We start from the raw sequence: 13,782 nt of genomic DNA, 5'->3' as shown, positions 1-13,782 counted from the left end.
TCTCTCTCTCTCTCTCTCTCTCTCTCTCTCTCTCTCTCTCTCTCTCTCTCTCCTTATAATCTCCTTCCCATCTACACCATCTTTCCCCCCCTCTCTTTTTTCTTCTGCCTCTCCCTCTCCTTCTTCAAGTGAACAGGCTGTTTCTTGAGGGGAAAACAAGGGAATGCAGTTAACAAGAAATGTCTTCATAACAATTTTTCTGTATTCAAAGCTTTCTCTTCATATATCACGTCAATCTTAACTTCCAGGCCATGGCTCATGTGCCATTGTTCGTGTCTGAAGAGTATATACTCAGAATGTAGTCCTATATTAGTTCTGATTGAGAATGCCAGGACTATCTGGAGATGAGCAGAACTGTGTCTGTAAAGTATTTGGAGACTTTTGAAAATAAATGATTATGAGAAACAATAATACTGTACTATACTTGGTAGCCCCAATTTCTTCTTTTCCATCTTCCTTTTCCTTATCTCAGAATTTCAGTCCCAAGCCTTAGGAAAGCAAGAAAGGGAGAAGAGAAGCGCAAAATACTTTAAGCTTATCTTACAAAGGCCTCTAAATTTCACTCTCCTCCAGAATTTCCTCTGTGGTATCAATAATAGTGAAGTCACCCTCACTGCTCTCAGACAGGCTTCCCCTAAGAAGGGCCACTTTATCTCTATGTGGCTGGGAGCTAAAAGTCCTTTGGTCCCCTCCAGCCAAGTGTGGAAGTTGCCCACTGCTGTCAGGCCTGTACTCTCCTGGTCCCCGGATTTTCTGGATTTTCTGATTCTTAGAATGTTTCTGAAAGTACTTGACGTTTTTCTCAAGAACACAACCTACACAACTGATGTGATGGGCAAGCAGGAAACGAATCCAATACTTCCGCAGCTCAGCTTTCACCTGTTAGGGAGATAAAGATGATGAGAGCTCTGTGACGGTTTCAGTTATTGTCCCCATTTAACAACTATAGGTCACAATTATTACATAGCTACTATGTTTCTAGCTTATGACAAGGCTGGTTAGGTAGGCTGCATGATACTGTGGAAACTTGGGGTAAGTACCTAGCTGTCAATTCTGGTCTTGTTACTTAAGAGTCTTGGCCAAAGTATGAATGAAATCTCACTACTGGCAAAAAAGAAACCAGGATGTAGAAGTTGTATAGGAGAAAGGAAGTATTTTTATACTGCTTGTTTGCTTAGAGAAGGTTTACTGAAAGAGTGTCTTGTAAAGAATTCAGAGAAGCTTCCTAGTGAGTGTGTATTGGGAAACAAGAAAATGGAAAGCAATTGTAGAATAATAGAGCAAAAGATTTGGGATTGAAGTAATTGGATTCAGATCCTTCCTTTGCCCTTAATGATATGACCTTGGGCAAATCCATTCACCTATGGGGACTCTTTCCTCCTCTATATAAATGAGTAAGATGGCTTGGGGAACATTTCTCTATTTTAAAGTTTATCAGAAAGAATGAAATTTTTAATTACCTTCAGAAAGGTTTCAAGACCAAAAAAAAAAAGTAAAAAAATATGAAAAGGCCAAGGAGAGTCCTAATTTGTCCCATGAGATTGGAAAGTTGAAGAAGTTAAGTATAAGGTAGATATTAGAAGGCAGAAAAATTTGATGCAAAGAAGAAAAGGAAGAAGTACTACTGGAGAATTAGAAATACATAATGCATATTAGGCTTTTCCCAGGGTTGAGAGGGTGGGAATGAGAGAATTAGACCTCTGAAGAGAAAGCAGTTAATTGTTCATGAAGAACTAATGATATGTTTCCCAGATATGATTCAAGGATTATTTAAGAAGTGTTAGAGAAAGATGTAATGAGTAGTGTAGTTGGTAACTTCCTGATGTGAGCTACTGATGAAGATGTTTGCTGATCTGTTATTAATAATAGAAAGGTCTGTTAATTTTCTGGGGTAATCCAGCACATTGTGGAAAACCTTGAGACTTGACAGATTTAATCATTATTCCCCCCCCCCCCCGCTTTTGTTCATTTGCATGGGACAAATGATACTTCTAAATAAAAGGAATCTGTAAACTATTAAGGATTATGAAGACTTCCAGAAATAACAATACCTTAGCCACACAGAGAATATTCTCATCGCTACTTTGTATTGAAATCTAGGACTTCAGAAGAAAAAGGAAGATTAAGAAGTGAACAGATAAAGCAGTTTGGTGGCTCAGTGGATTGAGAGCCAGGTCCAGAGATCTAGGTTCAAATCTGACCTCTGATACTTCCTAGCTGTGTGATCCTGGTATAAAATATAAAATGAATATATAATGATAGCTTTAAAATATTATGGTTTTTTTTAATAAGATTTATTGCTAGTTTAAGCTGTTTGAAGTAAAGAGGAAGAAGAACACCAGCCCCTCAGTTTTATCCCTCTGTCTACATCATTTCGTAATGAGAGGAAGCCAGTGGGTTCATGAGAAATGTAGTTCAAGGACCCCAAAATTTCCAATAACACACTGGGCAAGTCACTTAATCCACTTTGCCCAGCCCTTACCACTCTTCTGCCTTGAAACCAATACATAGTATTGATTCTAAGACAGAAGGTAAGGGTTTTTTAAAAAAAATGAACAGCTAATTAAGGTGATAGTATTTGAGAATGGAACTTTAATTTCTATGATTTAGGAATAGGACAGGAATGACAAGATCCTGGCCAGAGATGGAGTTCTAGGGTAAAGCATAAGGATGGTAAAGATGTATTTGGTTGGATTTTCACAAATATTTGGGACGGAAAGAAGAGAGAAGTATTAAACTGCCAAGAATATCTATCTAGACAATAGCTTTAATGCAGGAAGGAGAATAGCAGTTAGAATGCCTAGAACTTCATAGGAGACAAAATCTTAGAAAGGAGGGATTAATAAATTCATAGCATTAGTATATACATATATACATAGTATATACGTAAATGTACAAAAGTAAATTAGAGATGCTAACACAAACTTGACTTGATAGGTGTTATTGAGACTTGGCAGATTGATTCACATGGCTAGAATATGGCTCTGGAAAATGTTCAATTGTTTCAGTTAGTCTGACACTTGGTGATACCATTTGGAGTTTTCTTGGCAAAGATATTGGAGTAGTTTGCCATTTCTTTCTCCAGCTGATCTTATAGATGAGGAAATTGAGGCAAACAAGGTTAAGAGACTTGCCCAAGGTCATACAGTATGTTTTTGAAGTCAAATCTGAACTTGAATCTTTCTGACGCCAGGTCTGGTGCTCTATCCATTGTGCCACCAAGGATCCTTATTCAAAAAGAACAGTGTAGAAAAAAGGGGGTGGAGAAGCATTATATATTAATATATTTATGTGAGAAAATTCGGGAACTAGAAGGATAAAATATATCAAAAAACTTTGGAATAAAGGTGATTGGAGGAAGGTAGAGATGAAATATTGTTATTACTGCTTCTTCTCAGTCTTCTTTGCTGTAATGCCCATTAACCATTGATATACCCTAAAAGTTCTATCCTAGTCTCTCTTCTCTTCTTTCAATATTCTGCTACTTTGGGTCTCATCCTTTCCATGCATATCACCTTTATGAAGTTGTTGTCCAGGTCTTTTTATTTTCTAAGCTGTGGCCTCATGTTATCAACTGCCTACTGGATGAACATTTCAAACTGGATGTCCCATGGACAACTCCAACTAATCATATCCAAACAAACTCTACACACACACACACACACACACACACACACACACACTTCTGAGGACATTAACATCCTTCCATTCACCCAGTTATACAACATCAATGTTAGCCTTACCTCCTCCCATCTACTTTTCCCACATTTTCAATCAATTGTCAAATCTTGTGATTTCTATTTCAGCATCTCTCATACATATTCCTTCCTCTCTACTCATGCAAAACCTAATGCCCCTATTACCTCTCACTTAGATTATTATAATAACCTCCTGGTTGTCTCTCTGCCTCAAATCTCTCCCTATGCTACTCCATACAGCTACTAACATGGTTTTCCTACTGTGCTGGTCTGGGCATGTCATCACACTGCTCTACAAATCTGGGATTTCCCTTGAGTCATCAAATTATATCTCTTTGATAAAATATAAACTATTTTGTTTGGAATTTCAAGTTTACAACCCTGGACCCTTCTTATCTTTTCAATCTTCTTACACATTACGTCCCTCTATACAACTCTTTAAACCAGCTATATTGGCCCACTTGCTCACTCACAATGTTTCAGTTTCTGTATCCTTGCATTGGCTGTGCCTGGAAAGCTATCCCTCCTCACCTAGTTTCTCAGAATCCTATTGAGATCACCAAGAAAGATAATATAGATAGAAAAGATCAAGGGGACCAGGACAGAGCCTTAGGATCTACTGGTTTCCTTAGAGACTTTAGTCAAAATGTCACCTTTAGAAGAACTTTTCTGATACATTCAACAGTTAGTGTCTTACCTTTTAAGGTTAATTTGTATCTTATTTAATGTTAATTTTGTACATGCCATTGATGTGAATGCCATCTACCTCTTTAGAATATAAGTTCCTTGAGGGCAAGTACTATTTTTTGCTTTTGCCTTGTTTCCCTGTACTTAGCCCCATGTTTAACACATAATAAGCTTGATGATTGGTTGACTGACTGATGGGAGTATGGTACAAATAGGAGAAAATAATTAATGGTTTAAGGAAATAGAACACAAGATTGGAATGGATGCATGCTATAATATTTATGGGATAATTTAATTGTGTAGAAATCTGCTGACATTCTCTAACTGCTCAAAGAAAAGTAATTCATAAAGTCTTGCCTAACCTTAATAATTTTATCCTTTAAAATTTTGAGGAAAAATGAGGGGAAGTGCTTTTTCTAGATTGTATTTTGATCAGCAAGGAAGATTACAAAAGATCAGAATCAGAAGGAATCTCTAAAGCCATCTAGAATATCCTGTACCTAAACAAGAATCCCTCCTTACAACAAATTTAACTGGGGGAACAAGGAAGCACAATTCTGAGCATGCTCCATTCATCAGCTATTTATATGCTTACTATATGCTAAATGCAGGGGATACAGAAACCAAAATGTAACTGTCTGATACTCTTTTGAGGAAGAAACAATATATACACATATAAGTAAATACAAAATAATGGGAGAGGAGCATTTGCAAATTGGGAAAAAATGACTATATAGTCAGAGAATCTCCAGTCAATTGAATCAATTCCTTCTGACAAATATTTATTAAGCACATATTATGTGCAACACTAAATATCTAGCTAGGAATTCAAAGATACTCCTTCAAATCAGAAGAGAGACAAGACTTGCAAACAAATAATTGTAGAATTAGGTAAAATGTGATCAGAAAGGAGCAAAAAGAGCTGAGAAAACAGAAAGGTCCTTCCTGGCTTGGAAAACTGGGAAGGCTTCTCAGAGGAGGCAGAAGCTGGCTAAGAAGTTTGGCAGGGGGGGGGAGGGGAGACACCAGCATTTCTAAGAAAGAGACATGCCACCTGTCCATTAGTAGGGTCAAACATGAAGAAAAACACCATCTGCCTCTGTAGAGAACTCCAGAACTTCATGGAATGTTGAAAGAAAAGGAACTGCTTTTGGAAGGAAAAGAGACTGCTTTTAGAGAAATTTGAGGGTAAAATTGTATATATGTCATGTTACATTATTATATTAGTTGGTTCTTTGTTTTTAACTTTTTGAGGAATGCTGTCCTTCCATGTTTGAGTTTCCTTGATGGTAAGGGAAGATAAAAGGAGAAAGATAGCTAATTTTTAGGGAGGCATTCATGTTAGGCTTATGGAAATGGCAAGAAAGCTCAATCTCATATACTCCTGTGCTTGGCACAGTCACGGCATATAATGGGTATTTAATAAATGTCCACTGATTTACTGATTAGATGCTAGGACCTGGGTATGAATTCTCTCCCTGCCACTTACTGGATTGGCTGATTAACAAAACTCTTTCCTAAATATACTACTATTAAAAATTAACTATTAAAAAAAAACCTTAACTTCTGTCTTAGAATTCATACTTAGAATTGATTAGTACCAGTTCCAAGACAAAAGAACAGTAAGGGCTAGGTAATTGTGGTTAAATGACTTGCCCAGGGACACCCAGCCTGAAAGTATTTAAATCCAGATTTGAATCCAGGATCTACCATCTCCCCACCTGGCTCTTTATCCATTGAGCTATCTAACTGCTCCAAGCAATAACTATTAATAAAAACAAGTAATAAAAATAATTATTTAAGATAGTATGGTTGGGTATAGAGATTGCTGTAACATTTAGTACTTAGTCTAGTTCTTTTTTCCCTGGCAATTCTAATCCAAGTCCCAGCTGTAGCCCCTTTCTATGAGTAGTATAGTTGTTGGCAGGGCAGCAGAAACAGACCTCAATTACAGTTGGAAGAGACAGTTTCTTTCTTCACAGATCCCCAAGATATAGGATGTGTGGGAAAGAAGAAAAAGACTGAATAGAAACTTTATTTTTCAATAAATCTTTTCTTCTTCTAACAACCTCCATGCTATTTTATTCATCTTCCTAACAATACCCTTTCTCCACCCAAGGAAATTGAGGTGTTAGGCAGCATGGGGTAATTTTGGTCAAGAATGCACATAATACCGGGGGCCGCTGGGTAGTTCAGTGGATTGAGAGCCAGGCCTAGAGACGGAAGGTCCTGGGTTCAAATCTGGCCTCAGACACTTCCCAGCTGTGTGACCCTGGGCAAGTCACTTGCCCCCCATTGCCTACCCTTACCACTCTTCTGCCTTGGAGCCAATACACAGTATTGGCTCCAAGACAGAAGGTAAGGAGTTAAAAAAAAAAAGAATGCACATAATACCAACAGCAAATATCCAGATAAAAACCCAGCATTCTAATTCCCAGCCTGGTACTTTTCTATTCATCTAAATTGTCTACCAATCAAGCCATTTGTTCATCACATACTATGTCCACTGTCCCCTCACTTCAGCCCCTGGGGAAAAAAAAAGCTTAACCTATGCTTCCATGTGAATAATAAGAAATGTGGTACCTTATAGTTTGGGTAATTGTGAGAGAGCCTTACCTCTTCATTAGCAAAGCAGTAGAGGAAGGCCACAAGAAGTCCCTGGGGGGGGGGGGGGGAAGGGAAAAAGAGGAAGAGTTAATTCCAAATCTAGTTTGGCAGCAGAGCCTGAATAAGAATCCAAACTTTCTAAGCCAGCAGGAGGCAGAGAAAAGTTGTCTCTTCCTCCAAAACAAACTTTTAATTTAGCAGAAGTTAGGGTTGTTTTTCAGTTGTTTTTAGTCATGTCTCTTTTGGTGTTTTCTTGGCAAAGATACTAGTTGCTTGCCATTTCCTTCTCCAGCTCATTTTATGGATGAGGAAACAAAGGCAAACAGAATAAAGTGACTCACCCAAGATCACATAGCTAGTAAGTGTCAGAGGCTGGATTTGAACTTAGAAAGAGACTTCATGGTCAGCACTCCATCCACTGTACCACCTAGTTGCTCCAGAAATTAGAGACCAAAGGTTTAAACCAGAACTATAGGATGCTAGAACTGGAATAAACTTTAGAAATAATGGCAAGGTGGAAAGGACACCCAGAAGACCTGGGTTTGACTCTTAGCTTTGCTACCTGTGTGATGTTGAGCAAGTCTCTTAAACTCCTAAGTGTTCCCATCTGCAAAATCAGAGGGTTGGACAAGATGTTTTCTAAGATGTCCCCTAACTCTAAAGCTGTGATCCTAAGATTTCTAATAATAGATGAGGAAATTGAGAATTGACAAAGAGAAATGAAAGGCTTTTCAGAAACCAGTACAATGAATTTTGGATTGAGAATGAAGTACATTTGGTAGTCTAAGCAGGGCACATCTTGAACAGAGGTCTGTCAGATTCACTCTAAGCTGGGCAAAACCAGACACTACTCCAGTCGTTCTCAAAAATTTTTAGGCTCAAGATCTCTTTACATTCTTAAAAAATTACTGAGATTGTACAAGCTATTTCAGTAGAACTGGAATGAGAACCCAGGTCTCCTGCCATTATTTTGTAATTATCATCTTTATGCCGATAACTTCCAGACCTATAGATCTAGCTCGAGTCTCCTAAACTATACCACCATCTTAGGCATTTCAAAATGGACATCATACAAACATCTCAAAATCAACATACTCAAAACAAAATTCATTATTTTTTTCCCCAAAACCACTCTGTTCTGAAAATTTCCCTATTACTTTCTTTTTTTTAAACCTTTATCTTCCTTCTTAGAATCAATACTAAGTATTGGTTCCAAGGCAGAAGAGTGGTAAGGGCTAAGCAATTAGGATTGACTGGCTTGGCCAGGATCATACAGCTAGAAGTGTCTACAGCTAAATTTCACCCAGAATCTCCCATCTCCTGGACTGGCTCTCTTTGCTGTGTACTTTGCTTTTACTTTCAAGGATAGCATCATCTTTCCAATCAGCCATGTTTAAAATTTCACTGCAATCCTCAATTCCACACTCTACAAATCCAATCTTTTCCAAATCTTGTTTTTTCTATCTCCACAGCATTGTCTCTCAAATATCCTCCCTTTACTCTCTCAGTCATCGTTTACATTTTAGGCCCTCCTTCCCTTTTGCCAGGACTATGATAACAATAGTCTCTCTGCTTCAAGCCTCTCCCCACTCCAGTACCTCTGATACTTATTAATAAGCAAGTCACTTGGTGTCTGTGAATCTCAGTTTCCTCTGTAAAATGAGTCGGTTGGATTCAATTACCTCCATTACCTCTAATTCTATGATCTAGCCTCCACAGAGTAATCATGAGATTTTCCCCAGCACCAGTTCTGACACTCCCCCTGCTCTATTAATTCTAGTGACTATTACCTTTAGGATCAATTTCTTCTGTCCAACATTTAAAACTCTTCACAGATTTCTTCCTTCTGACCTTTCCAGACTTCTCACATACTTTTCTCTTCTGTGAAATTTAGCCATACTAGCCTACTTTTTCTCCTCAGTCATAATGCTGACTATCATCTATGCTCATAATGCTCTCCCCTCCTCATTTCCACTAACTCAAATTTAAATTCCACTTATTGAAATTCAAAATTCAGCTCATCCTGCTTTCTACACAATGCCTTTTCAGATCTTTTTAGTTATCTTACCCTCCCCCTTAATTGCCTTCTATTTATTTTGTGTATGTGTATAAATATATAACACAGGCATATATAAAGATATTTATTTACAAGTTTATGTTATCTCCCCCATTGGAATGTAAACAGGAATTGTTTGATTTTATGTCTTTGTTTCTCCAGAAAGTAGTGCAAATTCTAGTATTCTTGAATTTTTTAGCAGGTGCTTAAGAATTATTGATTGATTGACAATAAAAGAAGCTATATGATGTGGAAGCCAAGAAGCAGAGCACATGCCCACAAGCTATGCCCAAGACTAGTTTGAAAGTAAGAAAAAAACAAGATATGTGCTATTTATTAATCTGACTAATACAAGTCCATAATTTAAAAGAAGCCCTGGCCTGATCAATTTAACCAATTTCAGTATGTTCTTATTCAGAATAGAAAATTTTGACCACTTTGTAGCTTGACATTTGTAAATACAGCCTTTAAAAAATAACAATGAAACAAAATTACCTTATCATTTCTCTACCTGATAAGTAGTCAGAACCACAAGATCTGACTTGAACTAGAGAGATGGCTAAATGAGCAGAAGGAGACAGATATGAGAGGTATTGTAAAGACAGAAACAAGATTTGGTAATTGATTGGGTATGTGGGGCGAGGGAGAAATGAGTTATCAGGAAAGGACTTCCTTATTTTTGTCAAGAACATACCACTCTCAATCACTAAGGTTTACAACCTTGGTGTCAACCTTGCCTTCTCACTCTCTCTTATCCCATATAGTCAATCAATCACCAACTCTTTTTGTTTCTATTTCCATAACATCTCTTGACTATTTCCTTATTTTTATTCACTTTTTTTCACCACCTTACTTCAAGGTACGTTTATAATAACTTTCTAATTGGTGTCCCTGCCTCAGATCTTTCTGTAATTCATCCCTGCAAAGTGATTTTACTTATTCAGTAAACTCAGTGGCTCAGATATAATCTCTTTTATACACTTAAAGCTCCCCACAATCTAGCCCCAACCTACCTTTCCAGCCTTATTATACATTACTCTCCTTCATACATGCTGTTCTGGAGCCAATTGGTCCTCTTATAATTTCTTATTCGAGGCACTCAATCTCTCATATTTATGTCTTTGAGCATTCTGTACCCCTTTTTGAAATTCTAGTTTGCTTCAAGAATCAGTAGAAGCATGTTATGTCCACAACCTGGGAAATGATGGATGCTAGCTTGAATGACAGGGAAGGCAGTTGGAGGGCATAGAATGTTCCCAGATGCCGTGAGCCAGGGGCAGTATAAATTCCCCTGACAGCCACTTGAAGGGGTCTTTGGTCTTTGGTCTTTGACCTTTGGTGTTGGGTCTGTGGACTTTTTAGGTCTTTAGGTCTCTGAATCTTTCTAGCTCTTTAGGTCTCTGGGTCTCTGGGTGGTGAAAGGAGGCTGGGAGGTCTATGAAGAAGAGGGTAGAAGAATCTGAATATTTCCTGAAGACTGTGAGAACTAGTGCATCATGAAACACTGATAATGAAAAGCTGAAAGAATAACATCACCAATACAACTGCATCAACAGCAGTCTCCATTCTCTGACTTGGCTGTGGCCAGGCTGGGCCAGAGGGGTAGTGGAGAATACAGCTCTAGCTTTTACTAAATCAATAGCCTCCAGTCCTGATTGTCAACGAGTTATAGATATTAGATTGAAAGGGTCTCCAATCCCCATTCCTTATCCTGTTTATCCTTTCCCTGATTATAGGTTATAGATAAAGAGTGTTTAACAAATACATTCCTAAGTGGTCTTTCTATCACGACCATTGGGGAGGGAGTCAATGCAGTCAGATTTCAAATGTGATTCAAAGCAAATCAAAGCCCTATAATAATTTATCCAACCTCAGGTTGGACCTGAAAGGGTTACCCATCCACTTAACCTTTCAGGGTCCTCCCTGGGCAACTGTTAGAGAAAAGGGGAAATTATAACAACCATCAAGGGTAATCGGGGTTGGTGTTCCTCTATCATCTGCAACTAGGGAGAATACATAGATATATTCACATCACTGTATACCTGTATCTCCCTAGGCACTTTTGTTATAACAAGCACTAACTTCTACACAAAGCCTTTCCTAATTGTCCCAGGTGCTGGTTCCTTTGCCCCTGAATTATATTGTATCTATTTTGTATTTATTTTGCACATACAACATATGTATATATAGTCTCCCTCAAAATAGATTATAAACTCCTCAAGGTCAGAGAATATTTTCATTTTGTATTTCTCTACCTACATCCTAGGACTGTGCCCTTTGTAAATACTTGATAATTGTCTGATTGGTCAATTTTTTTTAAGTTTGCTGGATGTTTTTGATGGTTCCTGAGCTTCCATACTCATTCAATAGAGATAAGAAGACCAAAGAAGAAAAGCTCTGAGGAGAAAGATTATATAACTTCTAGCAAACTTGCATCTTTATAGAATCTTAGAATTGGAAAGGACCTCAAATGCCCTGTAATTTACCTCAACAGTATAATCATTATTTTTATAGAATATCTGGCTAATAGTCATAATGTCTTTCTTTAAAGATCAGTACTGGAGGAAAACCCTTTATTTCCTAAGGCAGACCATTCTACTTTTTCACATCTCTTATTGTTGTCTATTGTGAAGTGCCTATACCAAACTTAAATCAATCATTCTGAAATTTATAGCCATTATTCCTATAATTCTTTCCTGGGTGGCCTTCTTTCACATGATAGCCCTTCAAATAAAGGAAGATACTTATTGTGTTCCCACTACGTCTTCACTTCTCCTGGCTAAACATCTCCACTTTCTTCAACTGGCCTTAATATGGAATGAACTCAAAGTTCTTTACCATTAGCATTCTTGTTAACTCATACCAAACTCAGAAAAGTCAGGTTCCTTAGACTTTTCCTTCCACATTACAGTAGTTAGGGATGCTGCCCAATCAGAAAAATCCACATAAAAATTTTTTGCTTTCCCTTCATTCAGAGAAGAAGTATTAATTTTTTTTTCTTTTTCTTTTATGGAGTACTTACAATATCTTATTGTAAAATTTGGGTTAAAATTTTTGATCAAAGACTATATAGTAGTTGCCTACTGGCCTTTGTGTGCCATTTGCACAAAACTCCACAAAAATTCCCATTTGATTTCATATGCCATTCTGTGATATATCAAGACCATGATGGGGAAAGTGGCAATGTGGAAGGGAAACTTTCAAGTTTCCAGTAGTGTTAAGAGCTCTGAGATCTTAAGAAATACTTTTGGGTCTTGGAGAAAGGAAAACATGGTGAAAAGCTGCCATTCAGAATTCCAGGGGGTCAAATTTATAAGATTCAGAATGTGGAGGTTGCCAAGATAGAAGGTTACAAAGTCCAGATGACTTAGCAAGACACTGAGGAAGGTAAAGAGATGAGTGAACTTGTTTAGAAGAATACTAGGAAGGAAAGCTTCATATGTCCTGTGAGACAGTTGGCATCTGATTCCAGGCATCCTATCAAACCATAAAAGAATTAGGAAAGTGGGTGAGGGCAGCCAAGCAGAGGATCAAGGACCCTACTTAGACAAAGGAAAAACAGATAGAAAGGCCCTAGTGCACCAATAGCAGTCACAACAAAAAGGCAGCTAGCTCAGGTTGCAAGCATCAGTGTCTAAAAAAAGAGAGATGATATTCCAACTAGTGTCTATATTAGCCAGACCATAATAGGAGTGTACTTTTCAGTTCTGCGCACCACATTTAGGAAAGTTGATGACAAATTGGGACACAAATAAAGTCGTATCCAAGAGAAAAAAGGGAAATTTTATGGACCTATTTGCATTCAGAAAGACTTGAGTGCAGATATTGCCTAGTTGCATAAACCTGGGCAAGTCACTTAACCTTTGTTCGCTTATTCTACTAGGAAGGAAAAAAGAGCAAACCACTCCAGTATCTTTGCCAAGAAAACCCCACGTGGGGTCACAAAGAGTTAGACATGACTGAATGATTGAACAATGACAACTACATCTGTTCTGTAGGGCCAAGGAGAACTGAGATTACTCTGAACTCAGTCAAGGTTCTAAAGGTTAATTATTATTCACCTACAAGCTTTTTTTCTAGCCTAGCAATTTATATGTGAACTACATAGTTTACAGGCTCCACAAGTGGTCTCCATTAAAGGATATAACCCAGGAAAGGAGCAGAATGTGTCAGCAAATCAATGTGAGGGTCTAGATTTGTTTGAGGTATATAAAATTCAAATGAACAAATTTAATTTGATACACATTTGTTGTGTACATGATATGTACAAAAAAGAAGAAAAAGATGAATAAGGAGAAGTCTTATTAGACATTAAGTTCCTTAAGGATAAATAATATACTTTATTCTACCTTAGTGCACCCCTTGCCATATTACATGCAGTAAGTGCTCAATAAATTTATCTGTTAAAGTGAATACAAAAATGAATAAGATGTAGCTTTTGCTCTTAAGAAGAGAAACAAGATAATACACAAGACAAACCAAAAGGTAGAAACAAACTGTGAGTATGCATGAGAAAGGTACAAGTAATAGAAATCACTTCTGACAGATAAAGAGTTCAGGGTCAGCTGACCAATCAACAAGCCATGGCATCAGTTTCCTAAATACTTCCAATTAGTTGTGTAACCTTAGGTAAGACACTGTCCCCTTCTAGGGAGACAATCTACTTTGCTCATTCACAAAAGAAGAGTTGGACTAATAAGGACTCTCCCAGGACTGACATTTTGTGACTTTGGG

At 37.7% G+C, this 13,782-nt stretch overlaps 1 protein-coding gene across 1 annotated transcript in view; it reads right to left on the bottom strand.

Moving 5' to 3' along the window:
* Window positions 1–48: 48 nt before the first annotated feature.
* Window positions 49–13,782, bottom strand: part of GLP2R (glucagon like peptide 2 receptor) — a 60,469-nt gene continuing 46,735 nt past the window's right edge. Inside the window, 2 exon segments of the mRNA XM_044673893.1 lie at window positions 49–879; window positions 7,002–7,043. Coding sequence (XP_044529828.1) covers window positions 553–879; window positions 7,002–7,043 — 369 coding nt within the window. The 3' untranslated portion in view covers window positions 49–552.

The sequence above is a fragment of the Gracilinanus agilis genome, chromosome 4, assembly GCF_016433145.1.
Source record: "Gracilinanus agilis isolate LMUSP501 chromosome 4, AgileGrace, whole genome shotgun sequence".
Taxonomy (NCBI): Eukaryota; Metazoa; Chordata; class Mammalia; order Didelphimorphia; family Didelphidae; genus Gracilinanus; species Gracilinanus agilis.
This window is presented reverse-complemented; position numbering and strand designations above follow the sequence as displayed.